This window comes from Panthera onca, chromosome C1 (genome assembly GCF_046562875.1).
Source record: "Panthera onca isolate mPanOnc1 chromosome C1, mPanOnc1 haplotype 2, whole genome shotgun sequence".
Classification (NCBI taxonomy): domain Eukaryota; kingdom Metazoa; phylum Chordata; class Mammalia; order Carnivora; family Felidae; genus Panthera; species Panthera onca.
The window spans coordinates 190,390,177-190,415,765 of record NC_138346.1 but is presented as its reverse complement, the minus strand read 5'-3'; the positions used below and the strand labels follow the sequence as shown (position 1 = coordinate 190,415,765).

Below are 25,589 nucleotides of genomic sequence, written 5' to 3'. Positions count from 1 at the left end.
TCCGGGGGTAAGGAGGTTTTACTCAAGTGTTTTGATTTGTTAGGATTTTACATTTTGGCTTCTGAAGATTTCTAGGACTTGGTGGCAGAGTCCAGGGATAGAAACTGGTAGCCTGATACCAAGCCTGCTCTTACCTGCAGCTGTGTTGGGTTGGCTTTACCGTGTTGGTTTTAAGTTTTGGCCAAGGCCTTTTTCACTGCTAGTTGTATCGTGTATATGACACTGGTTTATATACTTCTGTTACCTTCCTGGCTCCCTCAGGGAATGGAGTTGGACTTTCGCATAGTCCAGTTCCACTTAGCTCTAGTTGGGGGCTTATAAAATAAAACCAGTGATGCTGGCTTTGTCTCATCCAACAAAACTTCCAGTGTTCTGGAGGAGTCCGATTTCACTTGCACGTACACCAGAAACTGTAGTACCATTGGATACTTCAGATTAGTAGTTCTCTGCTTTTTTGATGATTGCTTTTGAGAGTTAAGCTATGTATTAGCTTACATAAGACTACTAAAGTCTCAAGCCCAAAAAGACATAGAGTAAAACTGTTGTATGATACCATGACTTTCAGAATCTATAATTAAAGGCCATGTAAATGTGTGAGGCACTGGTTCTGCCTCTGCCAGTGGGATCTTGGACGAATCCCTTCACGCCTCTCGGTTTCGCTTTTGCTTCTCCTAAACCATAGTTTGGCAAACGTTTTCTGTAAAGGGCTAGTCAATAGATATTTGAGGCTTTGTGGGCCACATGGTCTCTGTTGCAGCTGTTGAACCCTGCCATTAATTAGTACAGAAGCAGTCACAGATAATGCATAAGCAAATGAGCATGGCTATGTTCTAATAAAATTTTATTTATAAAACCAGGTGGGAAATTAAATTTGTCCTGCAAACCATACTTTGCCCATCACTCCTTTAAATAAAAAAAGAAAAAAAAAATCAGTGAGAAACAGCTGTACTGAATGAAGGACTAGAACCTGAGAAGTAACTGCAGGGCCAGGGAGAAGAGATGACTGCGATGGGAAAGAATGAATTAACAGCAACTAGAAGAGCATAGAAATCTCAGACTTGTAGTGGCTTCTGAGGTTATACAGCCTGGCTGACTGCACAATTGGGACATTTCCATGGGGGAAATGGTAGAAGAATGACAATTCACACTACTTTTTTAGCCTCTGGGATCACTATTTTAGTGAATAGTAAACTGGAAGTGCAGTAATCAGTGCAGAAGCATGGTCTCTGAGGGGTTTTTATTGAAGGGGGCGGCCTGAGTTGCTTATCACTTAAGTTATAATCAGAGAATATGAAATGACAGCTAATGATACCAGAATAGAGGTAATCGATGTGTAAATATATACTGTCAGTGCCATATGGTTTTAAATGAAATAAGGACGGCTTTATGGAGAATTACAACATGAGCTGGGACTTTATGGAAAATAAGGATTTTTTTTTTTTTTTTTCTTTTTTCTCACTCCCTGGCCATCTTGTGGGGCCAGCCCACACCTAAGGCAGGAAGACGGTGGCCGCAAAGATGAAAAAGCCACTGGAGTTGATTAACTCTGGGCTGCAAATCAATATGAAAAGTGGAAAGTATGTGCTGGGATACAGGCAGACTCTGAAAATGGTCATCCTGGCCAACAACTGCCTAGCCTTGAGGAAATCTGAACTAGAGTATTATGCCATCCTGGCTAAAACTGGTGTCTGTCCCTACGGTGGCAATAGTATTGAACCGGGCATAGAACGTGGAAAATACTGTGGCGTATGCACACTGGCTATCATTGATCCAGGTAATCCTGATACAATCAAAGCATTCCAGAACAGACCAGTGAAAAGTAAATCATGCAACTTTTTTTTTTTTAATATAACTGGCCAGAGCGTGTTTAAAAAAAAAAAAAAAAAAAGATTTGAGTAGGTGGAGGGTAGCATATGAGAGGTCAGGTTGTGACATCAATAGGCTTGGGTTTGAATGCTGTTTTGTTCTGTTTTTTATAGTTTATTTTTTAATTTACATCCAGGTCAGTTAGCATATAGTGCAACAATGATTTCAGGAGTAGATTCCTTAATGCCCCTTCCCCATTTAGCCCATCCCCCCTGAATCCTGTTTTTATCACAAATTACCTGTGTGACTTTGACAACTTACCTTTGCTAAATGGAAGTTTACTGATCTGTAATGTATGTTTTTGTTCTTAATAATGATCACAGTCCTCAGAAATACTTTGAATGACTAAGTGTTGTTACTACTAATAACAATACACATTATGGATTTGTAAATTGACAGGGATATTGTAGTGAAAAGTCAACAACATTCTGTTCTCAGAAGGTACCAGATAGCAGGTGCTGGGCAGAGAATCTAGTGTGATGTGATGCAGGATGACTGAGTAGATACTTTAGATTGGGTCATCAGGCAGGACCTCTCTGAGCAGATGAGTGTTAGCTGACACCTGAAGGAAGGAGCCATCCATGCTGAGATTAGTAGGAAGACCTTCTAGAGCTTTGTGTCTTCAAGAAACAGAAGAAAGTCCAGTGTGATTCAGCACCGCAGAAGGGTGTTGTGACATGAACAGTGTGAGATATACACAGGAGTCAGTCCACACAGGCCTTTGTAAATCACAGTAGGACCTTGGGTTTTATGTTAAGTTCAAGGGGGGAAAATCCATTAAAGATTTTAGTGACATGGTCTGGTTTGTAGTTTTTAAATATTGTGGGTTGCTGTGTGGAGAAAAGGTTGTAGTGGGAGGGCAAGAGTAGCAGCAGGACGAGCAGTTAGGAGACTGTGGTAGGGGTCAGCGAGGAGGTAGGGCAGCTTAGACTAGGACAGTAATTTCCAGAGTGAAGTGGATGCATTGGAGATATGTTTCAGAGGTAGAGTTGATGGAATTTATTCAGAGATTACCTGTGAAGGAATTGGGGAAAGGGAGACACTTAGGGTAATGACCTAGATTTTTGGCCTGAGCAGCTGAAAAATGATAGTTTACTGAGATGGGAAAACTGAGCAAAGAGCAGGTTTGTGGGGGATTAAGTTCTACTGGATTAAGTTCTACATTTTGAGGTATCTGTTGAACACTGTATTAGAGTTCCTCAAGCAATGATTAGCTCTGAGTGAGCAGTAGAACCAACTGTGGCTAAGTGAAGCAGGAAAATTCCTTATTGAATCAATGTTTGATAACTCACAAAGTCACCGGGAAAGTTAAGTTTACAAGCTTGGAAAATGGACTGTTCCCAGGGAGATGAGGAGGTTAGAATCACATTGTAGAACCAGTCTGGTGTGGACCCTGCTCTTGCCTCCTGCTGTTGAATTCAGTAGTTTGCTCCCTTATATCATCCCTACCACTGGTATCCATAGCATTAATTCCTCATTGCCCTGGTTCTTTGCATAATTAGCTAAATCTTGAGAGTCCCCAGTAGGTGCATCTGATTGAACCAGGGCACGGGCTAACTGCCAGAAGTGCTGGGGATGCGAATATCTGGCCTTTTAGATTTCTCAAATGAGAAGCAGTCTCCCACAAGACTTACATGGTGAGAAATTTCCTAAACTCTGAAAGGAGAATTCAGCATGGAGCAGGAAAACACACACACACACACACACACACACACACACACACACACACGAATATAAATAACAAATCTGCATTAAAGACCTCCTTGTGGAGATATGCAGATGTCAGATAGGCAGCTGGATATATGAGTCTGGAGTTCTAGGGAGAGGTCAGGGCCAGAATATTGATAGGGAAGTATCTGGCACATAGATGGTGTTTAATGCCATGAAGAGGGCACTTAGAGAAGAGAAAGGGGCTCAGGTTGAAGTCAGTAGGAGGGGAAGAGCCAGCAATGGAGGCTGAGGAGGAGAGACCATTGAGGTAGCAATAAAGCCAGGAGAAAGTGGTGTTTCTTTTAAGACAGGAAAAGAAAGTCTTTCAGGGAAGGAGTGGTCAGCTGTGTCAAATGCTGCCGAGGGGGTGCCTGGCCGGCTGAGTTGGAAGAGCAAGTGACCATTGATCTCAGGGCTGTGATTTGAGCTCCCATGGGGTGTGGAGATTACATAAATAGATAAACAAAAAATGCTGCTGGTAGGTGAAGGTAAGACATCATAAGACATGAAGACACAAATGGCGGTGCCTTACATTGGTTTTTCAGAATTCTCAAGTATATTACTTCGTATCTCAAGTGGTATCATTAACCCATTCAGTAAACAAGCATTATTGAATATACTACATGCCAGTACAGTGATACAAAAAGCTTATGGTCTAGAGCAGGGACTCTTAAACTTTAGTGACTATAAGAATATTCTGGAAGTTTTGCTAAAAGACAGATTCTTGGGCTCCATTCCCAGGTGTTTTATTATCTACTTTTAATAAGCTCCTCTTGGTGATTTTGGTATAGGTATTCCTTGAGCTACACTTTAAGATATTAATTTCATTTTATTTTATTTATAAGCGTACAATTTGCCTACTTCCATAAATAAGGCAGCTTCTAAGAAGTATTTTTAATTTAAAAATTAGAATCGAAGGAGACATAAATGAGATAGAAGTGTAAGACCTCTGAATTACACATAACTTTCCAGATGCTGAGGTCCTGAACTACTGACAAAATTGGACCACGTGTTTGACTCTTAATTTCTAGGCAACAAAACCAAAAGATGAAAAAATAAACACATAAATAGGCTAATATTTATCAAAGTCTTACTATATTCTAAACATGTATACTTCTATATATGTAAATATACTGTATTCTAAATATATTGTTGGGGCGCCTGGGTGGCTCAGTTGGTTAAGCATCCAACTCCGGCTCAGGTCATGATCTCACCGTTTGTGAGTTTGAGCCCATGTCAGGCTCTGTGCTGACAGCTTGCTCAGAGCCTGGAGCCTGCTCCAGATTCTGTCTCCCTTTCTCTCTGCCCCTGCCCCACTCACAGTCTGTCTCTGTCTCTCTCAAAAATAAACAAACATTCAAAAAAATAAAAATATAAATAAATAAATATATATATATAAAGCATATTTTATACTAGAAGTGTGAATAGATACAAAATACACATTTTCTGTGAGACATCTCAAATTCTCAGGAGAAACAAATGTTTTATCATTTCTTTTTAAGAAATGTATATAAGTAATAGTAGTAGTTTATGGATCAGGTGGTATACAATTGATTTACTTAGAATTTCTCATGTAATCTTTAATCCAGTTCAATGAGCTAGAGATTAGCTTTTACCATGAACAGGTAAATGAAGCTTAAAGAGATTAAGGAAGTTTCTTACATTTACACAACTAGTACATGGCAGAGCCAAGATTTGAACCCAAAGTCTGCTTTTAACCACTAATGTCTCTATACAGTGTAGAACATTTAGAAAATAAAGAAAAATATAAAGAATCAAATAAAAAAATCAACCATAGTTCAGCTCCTGTTAGCCACATACTGTTAAGTATGTTCTCTTTTTTTTCCAGTCTTTTTAAAAATAGCTTTAATTTTCTTCTGATTCTAGAAGTAAGTATACTTATTTTAAAAAGCCTTGAAAAGTATAAAGGATGGAACAAAAGTCTATAGTTCTAGCAGCCAATGGTAAACACTTCAATATTTTGATATATGTCTTTATAGGCTTGTGTTTATGCTTTTCTATTTACATGTATTTTTTTTTTCATGACAACAATGGAACCTTATATACATGAAGTTTTGTATCCTTCACAGTATATTGGTGAACTTTTTTTCTATCTTGTTAAGATTCTTTCAAAAGTATTGCTTTTTTCTGGCTGTTTAAATTCCATTTCGCAGCTTTACCGTAATTCAGTCATTCCACTACTGTTGGATATTTAGACTTTCCTTATTGCTGTAAAGCTGAGCTGAGCACAAATATTTGTTGGCAGTATGGCAGGAAAACAGACAGTCTCCACTGCTGGTGGTGATTTATGTTGATACATTTTTCTTCAGGTATTAAACAGTTTGAAAATGTTAATGTCCTTTGCAGTAATGCAATTTCTAGGAGTCTCACCAGAGGACCCCAGACTTTTTAATTCTTTTCCATGCTTTGAACTGTCTTTTCCTTAGGATCTAAACGCTCTTCCCACAGCAATGCTTATTTTTATGGCTTCTTCAAGAACAAGCGCATAGTTTTGTTTGACACTCTACTAGAAGAGTATTCTGTACTAAACAAAGCCATCCTGGAGGAGTCTGGCATGGAAGCCCGCAAAGATGGAGAAGGGGACAGTGAAGAAATAAAAGCTAACGTTAAAGTGAGTTTTTCTTTTCCTAAGAGGCCCTGGGCTCAGTTTTTATAAGCAGTTACTATGACAGGTCAGAATAATATCAGTTTCTGTGCAGTGAGTGGTGAATTAAAAGAGACTACCAAATAAGAACACCGTGGCACCTTTATAATTCTGGTATTTGGGAGAGACTGTCACTATTATTACATGCTAACTACCTCTCAAGCTTTTATAGAATGTACACATGGAAATTGGAAGTGTAAGACAGGAAAATTCTTACGATTATAAGCTGTCTTTAAAACAGGACTTCATATATATTCTTGATATGTTTATGATCAAAGACTTCCCACAGGTAGGCCAAAGAGGAGATAAACATTTGATTTTTACCTCATTGAGATGCAGAAATGATAGGCTTGGCAATGGAGAGACTTGGATTTGAATCCTGGTTCTGTCATTTAGTAGCTGTGTGTCCTTGGGTACACTATATAATGTGGTCGGCTTTCTTTTGTTTGTTTGACAAATATTTATGAAACCTATATTCTGTGCTTAGACACTTTGCCTGGCACTAGAAATGCAAAAATAAAGAGGGAAGATCTCAAGAAGCTTGTGATCTGAAGGGGAGAAATATAATTGTAACAGTGAAGCTATGTATACTGAATGCAGGGGGAGCACAGGAGAAGACATGTCTTAAATCTGACTTGAGTCTCAGAAAGCTTTTTCGGGGGGCTCCTGACTGGCTCAGTCAGTAGAGCATATGACTCTTGATCTAAAGTACCAAGACTAACTGGGGGAAGAAGGGACAATGATAAGAAACAGCACAGTTTTAATCAGGAACAGCCAGCAGTATTTCTATATGTATTGGAATATGCTATTGGCCTTGGTGTCATTCAGAGATGATTTCGGTTCTGTATAACTCTAGGCAATATGTTAAGTTCTCTAAATCATTGATCATTGATCTGTCTCTCTTTTTTTTTTTTTTATTAAGTTTATTTATTTATTTTGAGAGAAAGAGTTGGGAGGAGGGGCAGATAGAGAGGGAGAGAATCTTCAGCAGGCTCTAACATGGGGTTCAAACTCACAAACCATGAGATCATGACCTGAACCAAAATCAAGAGTTGGACCCTTAACCAACTGAGCCACGCAGGCGACCCTAGATCATTAATTTCTTTTTTTTTAAGTTGATATATTTTGAGAGAGTGAGCATGCACGTGTGTCATGTGCACACGACGATGAGGGGCAGAGAGAAGGAGAAACAGAATCCCAAGCAGGCTCTGAGCCATCAGTACAGAGCCTGGTGCGGGGTTTGAACTCATGAACTGTGAATTCTTAACCTGAGCTGAGATCAAGAGTCAGATGCTTAACCGACTGAGCCACCCAGGCACCCCTGAATCATTGATTTCCTAATTAAAAGATGCTGCTGCAGGGTTTCTCACCTTGGCACTATTGACATTTTGGGCCAGGTGATTTTTATTGTGGGAGGGTATCTTGTGCATCATAGGATATTTAGCAGCATCCCTGGCCTTTCCCCACTACATGCCAGTATCAACCTTCCCTACCACCAACACCTGTTACAACTGAAAATCTCTCCACACATTGCCAGATAGCCCTTGGGGGCAGGGCTTGGGGGGCAAGAACTAGGAAACTAGTTGGGAAACTAGTTCCTAGGAGAACTAGGAAACTAGTTGAGAAACACTGGGCTGAAGCTGCCTGACTTTAGGGCTCTGAGGATTAAAAGAAATAATATAGGTGAGATACTTTGTACTCCATTTTATACATTCTAACTACTAGGAAATATTATCATTTGAACATACATTTTGATCCTGAAAAGATAGTCCAATAAAGTGGCCTTGCCTGTTATAAATATGTACACGGGGCAAGATTCTGTGAAGGGATTAAATAGCATTGGGAGAGGGCTAACTCCTGTAATTTAGCTTATTTGTGAAGTAGGGTTATCCTGCCAGTTAGGACATTGGAATAAAAGTCACTTTGGTTTGACCAAGAGTCAGGATTTTAAGCTAAGAAGAGATCTTAAGGTCATGTCATCAGTAGGAACACTGAAGTCCAGAAGGGGTAACTCGGGGACAGCACGAGGGAATCATGCAAGGTCAGCAGGTCACTCTGCTTAAGAGGTACCCACATCCAGGGATGAAGAACAGGGGTAACATTATAGCCAAACCATGATGTTAGATAGTGGCCCACTGATTTCAAACAGTGTGTTGAAATTACTGATCTTGGGTATCTAGGAGAACAGTATTCTTTCTTTCTCCTGTTTCTAGTATTTCTCCTGTTTCTAGGAGAACAGATTCTTTCAGTAAATCTTAAAAAAGATTAGATAGTCTTTTGAAATGTGTTGAGTGGAGTCTCTGAGTTATTTTGCTGGCTTTTTTGCTGTATTTCATTGATAACTACAAATATTTTAGCATCTGTGTATAAGTTACATGATTAAAATACTTTAGACATAGTCCTGAAGAACCTTTAGTGGAAGAGACGAGCCCTGTACACAAATAGCCCATAAATTAAAGCAGAGTGTGGTAAACATCATGAATGGCTGGAATAGTGTGGCTTTTAGAAATTAAGAGGTTAATGAAGATTCTAATAGATAGTTTTCTTTTCTTCTTTTTTAAAAAATTTTTAACGTTTATTTATTTTTGAGAAAGAAAGACAGAACATTAGTGGGGATGGGCAGAGAGAGAGGGAGACACAGAATCTGAAGCTGGCTCAGGCTTTGAGCTGTCAGCACAGAGCCTGACGTGAGGCTTGAACTCAGGAACCGTGAGATCATGACCTGAGCCAAAGTCAGATGCTCAACCAACTGAGCCACCCAGGCGCCCCCTAGTAGACCGTTTTCTTAAACGAGAAGATATTTGAACTAAGCAGAATTTTGACTTGGGAATGGGGCTTTTCAGGTCAAAGTTATGAAATGAATAAAATGATACAGACATAAAAACTACACACTGGCTCTTCTAAGACTAATGATTAAATGTATTCTTATAGATGGGGATGGAAAGGTACACTGGGACCAGTTTGTAAAATTCTTCCTGAAGATGTTGAGTGGTTGTCTCCAATGGCCAGGAAGGTTATTGATTTGGGTAGAAGCCAAAGCTTGCTTTAGGAAGATTACAATTTGGTGGCAGCATATAGGATAGAACAGATTGGAGGCAGAGAGACTTCTGGGGCCTAGTGCATCAAGGTAAGCATGAAATAAAGAGAGTCTGCATAGAGTGAGAGGTCAGAATAAGTTCAAGAGTCACAATAAAAGATGGATTTAAAGTACCTGGTGATTGTGCTTGTGGGGAGTGAAGGAAGTCAAAGATTGACTCAACACAGAGAAAGACAAATACCTTATGATTTCACTCATATGTGGAATTTAACAAACAAAGCAAATAGGCAAAGGGGAAAAAAGAGAGACCGACAAACAGACTCTTAAGTATAGAGAACAAACTGATGGTTCCCAGAGGGGAGGTGGCGTGGGGATGAGAGAAATAGGTTAAGGGGATTAAGAGCACACTCATCATGATGAGCACTGAGTAGTGTATAGAATTGTTGAATCGCCATATTGTGCACGTGCAACTAATATAACACTCTGTGTTAACTATACTGGAATTAAAATAAAAAACTCAGTAAAGAAAAGAACAAAGATTGACTCAACACTCATTAACTGCAGTGCTTTCCAGTGTATGTGCCATACTATTTTAGGGAGTATATTAGTATTTTAAATTTGAATAGCTATATCTTTATTAATGTATATTAGGACAATGATAAAACTAGCATATAGTGATTTCATAAATATTGTCATTTAGGACAAGGCTAAGTTTTAAAAAGTGAATTGGTTTAGAGAAAGCTATTGAGTAAATAGTCACATAGAGAGTACACAGATGTAGCAGAAGTTTTTTTTTTTTTTTTTTTTTTAATTTTTTTTTTTTTTCAACGTTTTTTTATTTATTTGTGGGACAGAGAGAGACAGAGCATGAACGGGGGAGGGACAGAGAGAGAGGGAGACACAGAATCGGAAACAGGCTCCAGGCTCTGAGCCATCAGCCCAGAGCCTGACGCGGGGCTCGAACTCACGGACCGTGAGATCGTGACCTGGCTGAAGTCGGACGCTTAACCGACTGCGCCACCCAGGCGCCCCAAGAAGTTTAGGAAACAGTGGGTTAGTCAGGACCTGCTACTGAACACCTACTATGTACAACACATCGGGGGTTGGGGCGCGTTCAATCTGGATGAGGTGGAGAAAATGAAGCATTTCATTTTCAACAGAAGTTTAAAGGAGAAAACTAAGTTATCTGAAATCCCTTCTCTCAGGGAGAGCTAGTACATTTTGATGAATGTTTCCATACTGGTTATTAACATTTAAAAAGATGTCTAGGAAACTTGACTCTAGGATTTTACCCTTCAGCACACAAAGAGAATATTTGGAACAACCTGTCTCAAAAGTAGTTTAAAAAGAAAAGTAAAACTATAGAAAAGCTGCCCCTTTGTAGAAGAAAGTATTTCCCAACAAGGGCTAGGGTTATGTTAAGTCTTCCCAGTTAGTAAGAGTAAATGGAAAGTGCACAGGCTACAGAGATGTGGGTTCAGGTTTTACCCACGACATACTATCGAGATGATCTTAAGACATTTAAAAAAAAAAATTTTTTTTTAATGTTTACTTTGGACGCAGAGAGAGATAGAGCATGAGTAGGGGAGGGGCCAAAAGAGAGGGAGACACAGAATCCACAGCAGGCTCCAGGCTCTGAGCCGAAGTCAGACGCTCAACTGACTGAGCCACCCAGGCACCCTGATCTTAAGACATTTTTAATTTCTCAGCTTCCTCTTCTTTATCTCTAAAATGAAGATAATATTCCTCTCCTGCCCAGTTTGGTGGTGTTGGGATCAAACGAGTCAGTGTATGAATCCTGTGAAAAAGCAAGTGCTATAGAAAGTGGTGCTTCTTTCTGTTCTGTTCTGTGAAATTAGTGTGGGAAGAAAAGAAAATTCAGTTTTGTCTAAGAATCTGTCACAAAAAAAAAAACAAGAGTCCGTTAGTGGACCCTGTTTAAGCTCTTTTCATTCCGTATCTTTGAATGTGACTCTGTGCACTTCTAAGTAGCTTCCTAGTAGTACGTGAGTGACTCGGCTGGTTAAGCGTCCTACTCTTGATTTCGGCTCAGGTCATGATCTCACCTTACGTGAGTTCGAGCCCTCTGTTGGGCTCCATGCTGGCAGTGGAGGGGCCTGCTTGGGATTCCCTGTCTCCCTCCCTTGCTGTCCCTCTGGCACTTGCGCTGTCTCTGTCTCTCTCAAATGAATGAACTTAAAAAAAAAAAAAAAAAAAAAAAAAAAAAAATATATATATATATATATATATATATATATATATATATATATATATATAGCTTCCTAAACCTAGACACAGGAACCTGCACCATCTAGTAGAGAGCTGGTTGTTTAATGAAAGAATTCATAGTTCATACTGGGAAGCTGGGAACTAGTGAAAACAGAAGCCTGAGGACCAAGTTACTTTATATAAAATGAGGCAAATGATAGCTGCCTTCTAGCAGTGGAGATTAATGAGCTGCATGTAAAATGTCTGATCCACACATAGGCCATTAATGGGTGGGAGCTATTATTTTTATTATTAAACAAAACAGCCATATTTTTGCTTATGAAAGCAATAGAAAACTTAGAAAACATGACTAATCTGCCTGACCATAAACATCTTACTATATGTATTTCTAGTCTTTATAAACTCATTTTTTCCATCTTTCTCCTCCTATTGGATATATGGATTATTGCCAGTGTTTTGTTGTTAAAAATATTCTTGCAGCAAATATCTTCATATGTGGATCTTCAGTCTTAATTTCCCCCTTAGAATAGATGTCTACTAATTGGTGCTTTAGATTGTGATTCTTTCTTAATGGCCCTGAAGGTGCAGGTGCACGAATGTCTCTCTGTCTTTTAAAGAACTAGGCCAGTTTTCTTATCGGTTCTTGCTCTGGCCTAAATTCTAATACTTGAAAGGAAAAGAGATAATAAATGTCAATACTATCTTGCAAATCTCTTTATCCTCTTTCTCATGTATCTACCCAGCCTCACTTTAAATGGACATCTCCTTAAAAAGGAGGAATTGGGGAAGGAGGGGAAAGGTGGTAGAATATCTAGATCTAGAATATCTAGATAACCTAATGCATTAGGTTGCATTTTTCTAAACTGCATAAAACAAAATCAATTCCACAATTCATCTGGGTTTTTTTGTACCTCACCCTTTTAAGTATCTGGAGTATATTTCAAAACCCTTGGCCTTTACTTTCTAGGATATAAGTTCTCTAATTGTTGCAGGATATTGTGTGTGTCAGTAGGTCAAGCTTATTTAGCTTATTTGGCTCACATCTTTATATCTTTTTGATATTTTATTTGCTTGGTGTTTCAGTTATTGAGAGAAGTATGTTAACATCCTCTATTATGATAGATTTGTCAGAATAAATGTATTCTGAGGAAATAATATTAGATACATGTAAATTTAGAATTAATGCATCCAAAGGTAGATTGAACCTTTGGCGAATTCTGTAGTGACCTTCTTTAGTAATGCCTTTAAGTTTCTTTTCTTTTCTTTTTTTTTTTTTTTTTTAATTTTTAAGTAATCTCTACACCCAACATGGGTTGGGTCTCGAACTCACCGTTCTGAGGTCAAGAGTCCTATATTCCACCTATTGAGCCATCCGCGCGCCCCTTAAGTTGCCGTTTAAGTTGATTTTGTCTGATGTTAATACAGCTACACCAGTGTTCTTTTGGTTAATGTTTGCTAGATGTCATCCATTTTTTAAAAAATTTCTTGAGCTAAAATTTACCATTTCTACCATTTTTGAATGTATAATTCAGTGGTTTTTATTTATTTTTATCACGTTGTGCGGTGAGCCACCACTAACTCAATCATCCTTTTACTTCTCAACTTACCATCCTGTCTTAGATGCCTTATACATAGCATGTAGGTAGATTTATGATTGAGAGTCACTATTTTTTTTTGACCAGCTTAGTTTATTTATATATGTTGTGATTACTGATACTTGGAATTGTTTCTGCCATATTACTTTATGCCTTTTTCTTCTGTCCTTCCTGTATCCCCACCCCACCCCTGAACATACACATGTACATCTTCATGCCTTTTTTTTAAACAACTGACTGAGGGTTTTAAAAAATTCTATTTGAGGGGCACCTGGGTGGCTCAGTCGGTTAAGCGTCCGGCTTCAGCTCAGGTCACGATCTCGCGGTCCGTGAGTTCGAGCCCCGCGTCGGGCTCTGGGCTGATGGCTCAGAGCCTGGAGCCTGCTTCCGATTCTGTGTCTCCCTCTCTCTCTGACCCTCCCCCGTTCACTCTCTGTCTCTCTCTGTCTCAAAAATAAATAAAACGTTAAAAAAAAAATTTAAAAAAAAAATTCTATTTGAGTTTTAATTCAGGTTGGAAGGTTCTTGTATGATTGTGCTTTCAGTGACTGCTGTTAAAAATTAGGATTGCCCGGGGGTGCCTGGGTGGCTCAGTCGGTTAAGCGTCTGACTTCAGCTCCGGTCATGATCTCACAGTCTGTGAGTTCGAGCCCCGCGTCGGGCTCTGTGCTGACAACTCAGAGCCTGGATCCTGCTTCAGATTCTGTGTCTCCCTCTCTTTCTGCCCCTGCCCCGCTCACACTCTGTCTCTCTGTCTCTCACAAATAAATAAACATTAAAAAAAAAATTAGGATTGCCCATATAACTTAAAATCTTAAAATATATAGTATGTTCATTGCTTCCTGAACAATCCAGGGACCATATACACTTTGATCCAATTCCTCCTTTCATCTTGTGTTTTATTTTTATTTTATTTTATTTTTATCCCCCAAATTAGCATTATAATTATTATTTCATACAGTCATTTTTTAGATTTACTCATATGCTTACCTGTTTCTTTGCTTACCATTCCCTATTCATCTTATACCTTCCTTTCAGAAATAACTTTCCTTTTTCCAGAAGTATATGTCTTAGCAACTTCTTAAGAAATTTTTGGATTTTGTTTTTATTTCATTCTCATGCTTAGATGTCAATTTAAGACTATCTTTTTTTTTTTTTTTTTTTTTTTTTTTTTTAGTTTATTTTGAGAGAAACAGAGAAAACATAAGCAGGGGAGGGGCAGAGAGAGAGGGAGAGAGAGAGAATCCTAAGCAACCCATGAGATCATGACCGCAGCCAAAATCAAGAGTTGGATGCTCAACCCACTGAGCCAGCCAGGCGACCCAGGACTGACTGTCTCATTGAGCTATTTATATTAGCACTTTAAAGATGCCATTCCATTGTGTTGTGGCTTTTGTTCCTGTTGAAAAAGTCTACTCTGAGCTTGTCATTTTTTTATAGTTCTCTTTGGTGGTTCTTAAGATTTCTCTTTGATTTTCATGTTCTGCAGGTATGGACTTCTTTATCTCAGTCCTACTTGGGATATATTGTGATTCCTAAATCTAACAACTTAGATCTTTCCTGAAGTTTTGAAAATTCTTGGCCAGTTGTATCTGTGAGTGTTGCTTCTCTCCCATTCTCTCCAGTCTGTCTTTCTGGAATTCCAGTTAGATGAATGTCACACTATCTCATTCTGTCTTCCACAAGTGGTAAACACTATTTCATATTTTCCCTCTCTTTATTCTTTTCTCTAGGTATATTTAATCCATTTATTCTTTAGCCAGCCTGTTGTGTTTCAGTTTTAAAGCTCTGTTTGTTTCTTTTTCAAACCAGCTTGGTTGTTTCTGGAATTCTCTAGTTCCTTCCTCAGTGTTTTTAGATCTCTTCTTTGTGTAAAGCATGCTGTTTTTTTTGTTTTTTGTTTTTTTTGTAGCTAATAGTTCCATTATCTGAAGTCTCATGGAGCTAATGGTGCTCTTTATTGTTTCTGCTAACTTACTCATTGTTCCATTGTCTTCTGAAGTCTTTGGTAATTTTTATTGTGACCTCATAATGCATCACTGATTTTAATCTTTAGGAATCCTGAGGGGTCTGGGTTTAGGGTACAATCCTCAATAGAAGATTTACATTTGCTTGGGTCATCTGTCCCCAGTGCCAACAAACCAGAAGTATTTTAATCGGTCAGCTTGGGATTTTTCTGGACCATATTATACAGATAATGATTTTGAATTTTAGTAAGAAATATTTTTTTTCCACTTTAGATGAGACTTGACAAATTTGGGTTATTTTGCCACTGTAGTTTTTCCTAGCTCACTCTTTGACTCAGAGTGTAGCCCTTCGTGGATTTGTGCGAGGGATCTCAATTTCACCTCCTCACCTTTGGCTTTTCCTTTTTTTTCTGACGTACTAAATAAACTATATATTTAAAAGGATATTTATAACTTAGTATTTTTAGATGTCTGAGGGTTTTTCAGACTATCTAGTTAGTAACATTGCCAGACTCAGGTGTCTAGGGGTGTGTGTGTGTGTGTGTGTGTTCGTGAGTGAATATGTGTGTGTACATGTGTGAGTGTGTGTAAGATTAAATTGTTCATTGTGTCTTGGCACTATTTACATTGAATCTGGGAAATTTATGGACAGAATTTTATTTGGCTTAGTAAACATTATATATCATTATCCATATGACCACCTGCCATTTATGTTTAATTTTGTAATATTGTAATAATACGCAAATGATTACATATGTGTCAACTAAAGTTATTTATCTTATTTGATTGATGAATATTGAATACTTTTACATTCATAGTTTGTAAAAGTTGAAAGTACAGGTCTCTGGCATCAGACCACTTGGCTTCAAATTCTAGAGTTTGGCTTTGTGGTTAGAGGAAAATTAGTTAACTTCTCTGTGCCTAAATTTTCTCATCTATAAAGTGGTATGGTAAGAATACTTTTGTCATGGTGATTTTGATGTATAAATGAGATAATTAAGTATTTAGCACAGAGGGCCTATGTATGTAGTCACTGTTTAATAAATGTTAGCAATTTTTGTAGTTATTTTTTTTTAATCTTTCCCGGCCAGGTCTTCATATGTGTTGAAGGGAAAAAAATTCAAATATTTTCCTTATATAATTTCTATGTCATCCATACTGCTTTTTTTCAGGTTCTAGTGTTCTATCTTAACAGCTTCCTTCATATATCTGGTAATTCTTGGTTGTCTACTCCTTAGTAAGAGAATGGGGGCTAAAAACTTGATTGGAATCTCTGAGCCTGTAGCTAAGGCTTGTCCACTTTGAGCTTCACTGTAGGGTGACTTGGGTGGGCTTCTTGCTGGAGAACACCTGGGTGTTAGTATCCTCAGGTGTTTCCTGGTAGAGTGGTCAGAGTTCCCAGGGAGTACTCATCTGATCCTCTGCCTGGGGGGTAGTGTTCTGGGAGCCCAGTGTGGGGAGAGGGCTTGGTGGGGGAGAGTCCTCAGTGTTCAGCATACCCTTACAATAGCTAACCTAACACAGACACATAGTCTGTGTACGCAGACCATGCTCGTGTGCCCTGGCCCTCCACTAGGCCCACTTGCTAGTTGAAAGGTCCTCTTTTACCCAGAGAGAATGAATGTTTAGCCTCCTTCCAGGGACAGGGGCAGTTGCTTTTTTGTGTAGAGTTGGAGAAGGAATCTATAGCTTTAACCACTGCTGAAACCACTCTCACTCAATTCTTATTTTAGCTGCCTTCCCCCTTCCCCCAGTTCCAGAAGTACCTAGTGCTGTTAGTTCCCAAGCCCTGTGAAGACTGTGTGGGATAAATCAGGCTGCTTCTGCTTGCTGCACTGCTGGCTTGTGAGTCAGCTTTCTTTAGTCTGCTAAGTCCATATCACTTGTCCATCTGCTTTCCTGCTTCCAAAATGTTGCTGTTGTCACCTCTCCTGTTTTCCCCTTCCTTGTGGGTTTAATGTCTTAAAAATCTCTTGATCGTAGTTTTATGGGGGATTTTGTTCTTTCTGCTACCTTAACTTGGAAGTCTTGATTTTTTAAATGGCAATTCATGGTGTATTTGTGATCATAAATGATATGTGCTTATTTGTAGATAATTTGGAAAATAGGAAAGATATAAGCTAGTTACATATCACTATAATTTCTATCACATAGAAAAAACTACTGTTGACATTTGATGTACATCATTTGTTTCTGTGTTGTTCATTTTTATATGCACATTCACATTTTTTCATCATTGGGATCACTATTTTTAGCTTTGTATCATGCTTTCTTCACCTAGTAAACTGTTTTCCCATGTCAGAACATAATTTTTGAAACATTTCTAATGGGTTTATAATATAGCTGTCATATAAATTTGTCATGATTTATTTAAATGTTGTCCTACTGATAAAGATTTATATTTTTAACATTTGTTTTTGTTTTTGTTTTTGTTTTTTTTCAAATCCAAGTTAGACTATAAGTTTCATGAAGTCAGGGAATGTCTATCTTGTTCATGATTCTCTCTCCAGTGGTTAACCCAGTGTCTACCATGGAGTGATTCAGAGAATGTTTTGTTAAATGAATGAACAGTTTTGCACAAAAGTCTGATTGTTTTTTTTTTAAGTTAGAATCTAAGAAGGGCTCTTACTGGGTTAAAAGGGATAAACTTTGTGAAGGTTGTTAATAATTTATTTGCAATGTGTTCTTTGATTTAGAATAAGAAACAAGGATGTAAAAATGAGGAAGTGCTTGCTGTACTGGGCCATGAACTGGGACACTGGAAGTTGGGACACACAGTCAAAAATATCATTATCAGCCAGGTAAGTTGGGAGTGACAGTTCCCTTTTTATGGCAAGGTAGTCAGAGGAGAAGTATGGCAGGCAGGAGAGGTGGTCTAGTAGAGAGGTTAAGACGGACTCTGTAGCCAGCATACCTGGCTTCATATCACGGCTCCTTGACTTCATCCCTGTGCCCTCAGGCAAGTTCCTTAACCTCTCTCTGCCTCCATCCCTTATTGAATGATAATACTTCCTAGGATTGATGTAAGAATTCACCGAGTTAATACATGTAAAGACTGTGGAGTAGTACGTGGAATGTGGTTAGGACTGTGTCAGTGTTGATCGTTACCACCACCATCACTGCCTGCAGAGTCACTCAGCTGTGAAGATCAAGAAGCATGAGGCTTGATAAGCTGGATTTTTTGGTAAACTTTTTTCTCCTTTAAAAGTCATTATACATCTATTGAAAAGAAGTTGGAAAAATGTAGTAAAGATAAAGAAGAAAATAACTATTCCTTTAACATTCCTCCTCTGGGACCTAAATCAACTCTCTAAACCAACTGTTACCATAGTTGTCAGGCTCCAGGTGAAATAGCACTATATCTTGTTGACTGGTTTGGAGCAGGTGTGGCCTTCACTGAGTCTAAAGTAGGTCTTTGTACCTTTCTAAAGGGCCGCTGGTTCTGGAGGACGGTGTGTGTGAGGATTTGTAAGCCCCCATGGGCCCTTCCTGTTGCCTTGCATCTTTCAGCAGAAAATGAGTTCCTTGGCTTGAGGCTAGTTGTATGGATACATGGCAGTAGATAAGATAAGTCCAAATCCAAGTTCAGAGTATTCAGTCTGAAGAGGAAAGTCTCAGCCGCCTTCATGGAGAAAGGGGTCCAATGGAATTAGGCTACCCTGAGGTGGTCGGCTGGTCCCTGAGGTGTGGTACCTGATGTGGGTGGGGTTGACTGCCCCTTCTAATAGATTGGGCACTCATCAAAAGCCAGTGGGGGGAATGTCTGGGTTGTTGACCAATGCACTGACTCCATTTCTGGCACCTTGGCCACTTTGTTCAAGAGTCCCTTGACCAAGTCCTAGAGTGTCTAGGGAAAGAGGCTGACTGACATCCACAGAGCAGGTATCTTCTCCACCTTATCGACAGCCTCCTTTACCATGGACTCCTTTGGTGAACATTCACATTGGGCCAATATATCATCGTACTCTGGGCTAATTTTGGAAGTTTTTCCACATACCTCTTTTCCAGATCTTCTTGTTAGCCATCCTTGAGTTTGTTCCGAGGCCCTGATCATCCAGCCAAACCAATATTTACCCACTGCCAATGATTTTATCCTCAGCTCAGGCCTTCTCTTCTTCCAGACTGAGTGGGCAATGAGGTATACTACTGAAGTTTCCTTCACTGAGAGTATTTCCTTCACCGCTGTTTTCCAGGAACAGCCCTGAGTGGTTCTGTAATGCCATAGCAGTTCATTTCAGCTGGTGCCAGCAAATTGTATTAAGTTATTTGTAAAATGGGCTCGGATTTTTCCTCCTCAATCAAATGATTATAGGGAGCTCCCCATGAATAGGGTTGGTTGAGGGATGGCAGAGGGTCAGGAGTTGGCATACTAGGTGTTTGGGCTACCTGCTCTTTTAACTTCTGCCTTCATGACATCCTTCATTCCCGCTCACATATATGCCACTTAGGCGTGATATTGGGGCGCTTCAGGACATTCCAGTTTCCTGGCTAGGTGAGCCAGCATAGCATCCAGTGTAGGAGAGGCAGCTCGGTTTGCAGGGTCCTGCCGTCCCAGTCAGGAATCAGTCTCTAGTAGGGTACAGTAGCAAACCCAGAGTTGTTTTTCAGAAGGACAGTAGTTACTTGACAAAAATGATATGCATAGCTCATAATTCTAGGATCTTCATAATTCTAGGAGCTTGTTATGTGGATCCACGGGGTTACAAGGGCTGAATGGCAAGCTGCTTGCACTTCATCCTGGGGCTGGCGAACCTTATGCTGAGCCCCACTCTAGGCTGGTAGTGTTTGAGTTCTCTGGCAAATGATTTGGAGCAACACCCTCAAATATGGTACCTATGGTCTCCCAAGATCCTGACCTGCCAAGGGAAAGAATGGTATTTGTTCTCTACCTTACTCCAGTACCCCTTTACTCATATTTTGGTACAGACTTTTGACTCTTTTTCTCTCATTTATTGTTAAAGATACACCATTTTTCTCTTGGACCTAACTGCTCAGTACAGCTCCAGTGGTCCTAAAAAGTATTCAAGGGAAGCTTGTTTCTTGGAGCTTCCACATCAAAGTCAGGTGGAAGGCCTTGAATCTGATTATGATTTAATGCAAACAAAGCCAGAATCCATTCTAGCCATTTAACTTTTTACAGAAAGAAAATATCTCATTGCTGTTGGCCACTTTATTATCATTATTTTTTTAAATGTTTTTATTTTTTTGAGAGAGAGAGAGAGAGAGAGTGAGAGAGTGAGACTGAGCGCGAGCAGGGGAGGGGCAGGGGGAGAGGGAGACACTGAATCCTAAGCAGGCTCCGGGCTCCGAGCTGTCAGCACAGAGCCTGACGTGGGGCTCAAACCATGAACCACAAGATCATGACCTGAGCTGAAGTCAGAAGCCCAACCGACTGAGCCACCCAGGTGCCCCTGCTGTTGGCCACTTCAAACCCTCAGTTATTAGAGCCTCCATTTAAACCTGTCCTTTTAAAAAACTGTACAGCTTATACATTTGGGGAAATTTTATTTTTCTTTCTAGAATAAAACTATAAAATTACCTAAATAACTTGTTTCTCTGATTACACTAACACTATTGTTAAAATCGCACCGTGATGTCTGATTCTAGTTTTTTTTGGTATTTCTGATTCCACAGTGAGATAAATCACCTTAGTAATAACTTAGATTTTGTATCTTTCTTTCCAGATGAATTCCTTCCTGTGTTTCTTCTTGTTTGCTGTATTAATTGGTCGAAAGGAGCTTTTTTCTGCATTTGGTTTCTATAATAGCCAACCCACTCTAATTGGATTATTGATCATCTTCCAATTTATTTTTTCACCTTACAATGAGGTAATGTATAATCTTTATAATTATCTTACATATGCCCTTGTATTTCAAATCTAGAACCTTTAGGATAGTGAAAAAAGAAATAAACAAAACTGTAGTTTTAACAAGTAGATGAAACAAAACATTTTAGTCCCTTGATTTACTGGCCAGTAGAAGAAAGTAGCAGAAAAACCCAAGCCCAAATGAACAAATGCTTGCATGCTGTTAATGGGGGAATAGTCGAGGACTAGACTTTGGTGGTGAAAACTTAGATCCTAACGTACCTCAGAGGCATGGTAGGTGGAGATTAACTAGGAGAATGCTAAGTCCTAGATGACATATTCACCAGTGTTTGGCTGAAAATCTTGTGTGTGTGAGGGGACGAAACAATGATAGTTGAGTGCCTGTATGGCTGGATAAGGGAGGCAGTGTGACAGTGTTCCCCTGATCGTGTCCTCCACCCATCCCCTTCAGAATGGCCTTAGGGTCCCACCACAGGCCCTCTAAGTCAGAACTGGGCGGGGTGTTATGGTAAGTGAGGCTTAAGAATCACTGCTGGGATTGCCCAGTAGGGAGACTGCATACAGGTGATACGGCATGGATTAATGAGACTGTATATTAACAAATCTGATGATGGCAGATATCATGATATTTGATAAATTAAGCCAGGAAATAATATTGGGGATCTTGAGTGATCTCCATTGACAAAAATTCTCTTGGAGACAGGTTGTAGAGTTAAGATTTTTAGATAAACTAAATGAATCCTATTTCTCCATTAAAAAGGGGGAGGAGGTTTGGAAGAGAAATAGGAATAGATCATATTTGCACAGCGTTGTCCACATAAACTAACAAAGTTTTCCAGAACACTGAGATTTATTACCTTTAAATTCTTTTTTATTTTAACTGAGAATATTTATAAAATGCCTTATGTAGTTTGTTACTGCTTAAAGAGGTTAAAGAAGACTTTTTTTTTTTTTTTAAGATTTTAAGTAATCTCCACACCCAGTGTGGGGCTTGAACTAACAACTCTGAGATCAAGAGTCCCATGCTCCACTGACTGAGCCAGCCAGGCACCTCTAGAGAACTTCACAGTTCAGGAGTGCCTTAAGGACACTGAGCTATGTATACTGAGTGACTCCTGCTGCTCTGCTTTTGAAGCAGTTGTGCTATTTATTTAACAAATTTTTTTGTTTCTTCCCTCACTGTCAGGCTGATGATCCTGTCAGTGTGACTTTCTTGTATGTCATCATCCCTTTCTAGTTGGTATCCTTAACCTACCCTAGACGAGAAAATCAGATCATCAAACTCATTGGGTCGCGTTTACTAGATTGACTGATTCGAAGGGTCCTATTCTAAGTACAGGCATGCACAGTGTTAGTGGTTATTCTTTGCCGCAGCTAATTTGACTGCTCAGAGATTTTTGTTTTGCTTGTTTGCTGTCTTATATTGAGTGGTTGAGTTCACTTCAAAAACCACCCAAATAAATGTGGGGTATTAGAGTAATTTGAAACGTGATTAGTCCGCAGAGATATTAGCAACTGTTTAAAAAATCTTGAAGAGCCCACGAGATTTGTTTCAAAAGAACTAGGTATTTAAACAAAAAGACTTATGTTTAATTGTCAGCGTTTAAGAGGGCATGATAGGATGGGGCGCCTGCCTGGGTGGCTTAGTCATTAAGCGTCCGACTTTGGCTCAGGTCATGATCTCACAGTTTGTGGGTTCAGGCCCCACATCGGGCTCTGTGCTGACAGCTCACAGCCTGGAGCCTGCTTTAGATTCTGTGTCTCCCTCTCTCTCTCTGCCCCTCCCCCTCCCCCACTTGTGCTCTGTCTCTTTCTCTCAAAGATAAATAAACATTAAAAAAAAATTTTAATAAAATTTAAAAAGAGGGCATGACAAGAAAGAGCTATTTTCCTGGGAAAGATGGGGAAATTGCCCTTAATATTAAGAAAAGTTTGGCAGTGTACAGCAGAGCCAGCAAGTGCAGGTTAGTAAAGAATGCTTTGCTGGGACACTTATAATCAGGAGAAAAATTGATCCATCGATAGCTTGACGAGGACCACTTAATGATTCTGTCCCAAAAAGTCTATTCAAGATTTGGAGAGAAATTTCAGGCAGAATTCAGATATTAGCTTTGAATATGTCTAAGAAGGGATTAGGAACTCCCAGACTTCATTTTGAAACTCTCTATTTGCTAGTAGCAGTGAGAGGTACAAATGAGAGACTTTTTTTAAACTTATGTTTTGTCTTTTTTTTTTTTTTTTTTTTTTTTCAACGTTTATTTATTTTTGGGACAGAGAGAGACAGAGCATGAACGGGGGAGGGACAGAGAGAGAGGGAGACACAGAATCGGAAACAGGCTCCAGGCTCTGAGCCATCAGCCCAGAGCCTGACGCGGGGCTCGAACTCACGGACCGTGAGATCGTGACCTGGCTGAAGTCGGACGCTTAACCAACTGCGCCACCCAGGCGCCCCACTTATGTTTTGTCTTAATGCTGAAGTATTTTAAGGTAAGAACTAGAACTCATGTCATTCAACCTGAAGTACTCCAGTATACAAATAAATTATTTTTCCCTCAGAAATGTGTATTTTCAAATGAAGTTTGTCCCCTTTGTAATGGTCCGTTCAGAGACTGGATATTTATTCTGGCAATGTTGTCATAGCTCAGAACATTTTAGAAAATTCTAAAATTTTGAGGTTTTGAGGTTGTAGACTATAGCCTCTTATATGGAATTAGTGAGCAAGAATTTTTTTTTTAAGTTTTTTAAAATGTTTATTTACTTTTGAGAGAGACAGAGAGAGAGAGGATCTGAAGCGGGCTCTGTGCTGACAGCGGGCAGCCCGATGGTGGGGCTCAAACTCGCAAACTGTGAGATCATGACCTGAGCTGAAGTTGGACACTTAGCCGACTGAGCCACCCAGGTGCCCCAAGAATATATATATACATTTTTTAATTTTTGAGAGAGACAGAGAGAGAGAGGAGGAGGGGCAGAGAGAGAAGGAGACACAGAATCTGAAGCAGGCGCCATGCTCTGAGCTGTCAGCACAGAGCTGGATGTGGGGCTCGAACTCACAAACTGTGAGATCATGATGTGAGCTGAAGTTGGACACTTTAACCAACTGAGCCACCCAGGTGCCTCCCAAGAATGAACACACACACACACACACACACACACACACACACACACATTTATTTATTTATTTATTTTAATGTTTATTTATTTTTGTGAGAGACAGAGACAGAATGCAAGTGGGTTGGGGCAGAGAGAGAGGGAGGCACAGAATCCGAAGCAGCCTCCAGGCTCCAAGCTGTCAGCACAGAGCCTGACGTGGGGCTCGAACTCACGAGCCATGAGATCATGACCTGAGCCAAAGTTGGACGCTCAACTGATTGAGCCACCCTGGCACTCCAAGAATATATTTTAATAGAGAAAGAAAGGGTCTGTATAGAAATCACTGCGACTTAACTCTGACCCCGAGGAAGGTGGTGTGTGTGGGCTATGGAGGTACCAAGAATCTCAGCGCCACAACCTCCTAGCTGTGTGACTTCCACCAAGTTAGTTCACCTCTCTGAACATGACCTTCCTCATCTGTGAAACAACAGTAAGACTAATGACCATGTGGGATTGTTGGGGAATACATAAAGTGCCTACAGCAGTGGCTGGCACCTGGCAGATGCTTAAAAATTAGTATTTTTTTGGTAAGAAGAACATTGATTTGGGTATTTATCTGTTTCTGGTCTGTTTGCTTGGGGGAAAAGTCTCAATTTATAACAATTCCCCACCTTCGTTCCCTAAATACTAGTGATCTTCCTTTGGACCTGTTGTTTCTCTTATCCTGAGCTGGACTATGCCCGCACACCTTGCTCATGCGCCCGCCAGTGGCCGCAGAGGCAGGCAGTGGTCAAACCCCTTCTGTTTACTTTTTCAGGTTCTTTCTTTCTGCCTAACAGTCCTAAGCCGCAGATTTGAGTTTCAAGCCGATGCGTTTGCCAAGAAACTTGGAAAAGCTAAAGACTTATATTCTGCTTTAATCAAACTAAACAAAGATAACTTGGGATTCCCTGTTTCGGACTGGCTGTTTTCAATGTGGCATTATTCTCACCCTCCACTACTGGAGAGGCTTCAAGCTTTGGAAAGTTCAAAACAAGACTGAGGTGCCCAGGGTCTGCGACTGAAGACATTTCCGATTATTTCTGTCCTGGCAGCATGTTCCAGCTCTTGATGTTTTTAAACCTTTTTTTTTTTTTTTTTTTTTTTTTTAAGAAAAATTATTAAGTACAGAAAAACCCAGATTTAAATACATTTAATATCTCATTTCAAAAATGATTTTAATAATCCATTTCTTAAAACACTGGATGAAATTTTGAGGCTTAATGTTTTTAAAAGCATGGTTTTATCTCTAGCATCTAATTTTACCATCAACTTTTAAAATTATTTGAGAAAATACAGAACTTGTTTTATTTACACACTTATATGGAACCTGCATATAAGGTGTTTGGGGGCCTGTGTTTAAAAGAGGAACACCACCCAGAGTTTTGTCTGTGAGGGAGTGAGACAGTGGTCCCAAATCACTGTGCTCCGACCTGAGTTGAGATTTGTTTTTACTTCCATGTTCTTGTGATCTAACCTGGTGAATCAGTGTTTTACGTAAGGAAGAAAGGTAATAATTGGTACGGCTGATGTGATTTAAATGAAACCAATTAGAAATATGTTC

General features: G+C 39.5%; 1 protein-coding gene and 1 pseudogene across 2 annotated transcripts in view; both read left to right on the top strand.

The window, feature by feature from the left end:
- ZMPSTE24 (zinc metallopeptidase STE24) overlaps positions 1-25,128 on the top strand; it is a 39,093-nt gene extending 13,965 nt beyond the window's left edge. For both annotated transcript variants that reach the window (XM_060626494.3, XM_060626493.3), the window contains 4 exons: positions 6,024-6,208; positions 17,766-17,870; positions 20,754-20,897; positions 24,804-25,128. In XM_060626494.3, the coding sequence (XP_060482477.1) occupies positions 6,024-6,208; positions 17,766-17,870; positions 20,754-20,897; positions 24,804-25,028 (659 nt within the window). In that variant the 3' untranslated portion in view covers positions 25,029-25,128. The remainder of the gene's footprint in view (positions 1-6,023; positions 6,209-17,765; positions 17,871-20,753; positions 20,898-24,803) is intronic.
- Positions 4-1,823, top strand: LOC144617263 (large ribosomal subunit protein eL30 pseudogene; annotated as a pseudogene).
- Positions 25,129-25,589: the final 461 nt, after the last annotated feature.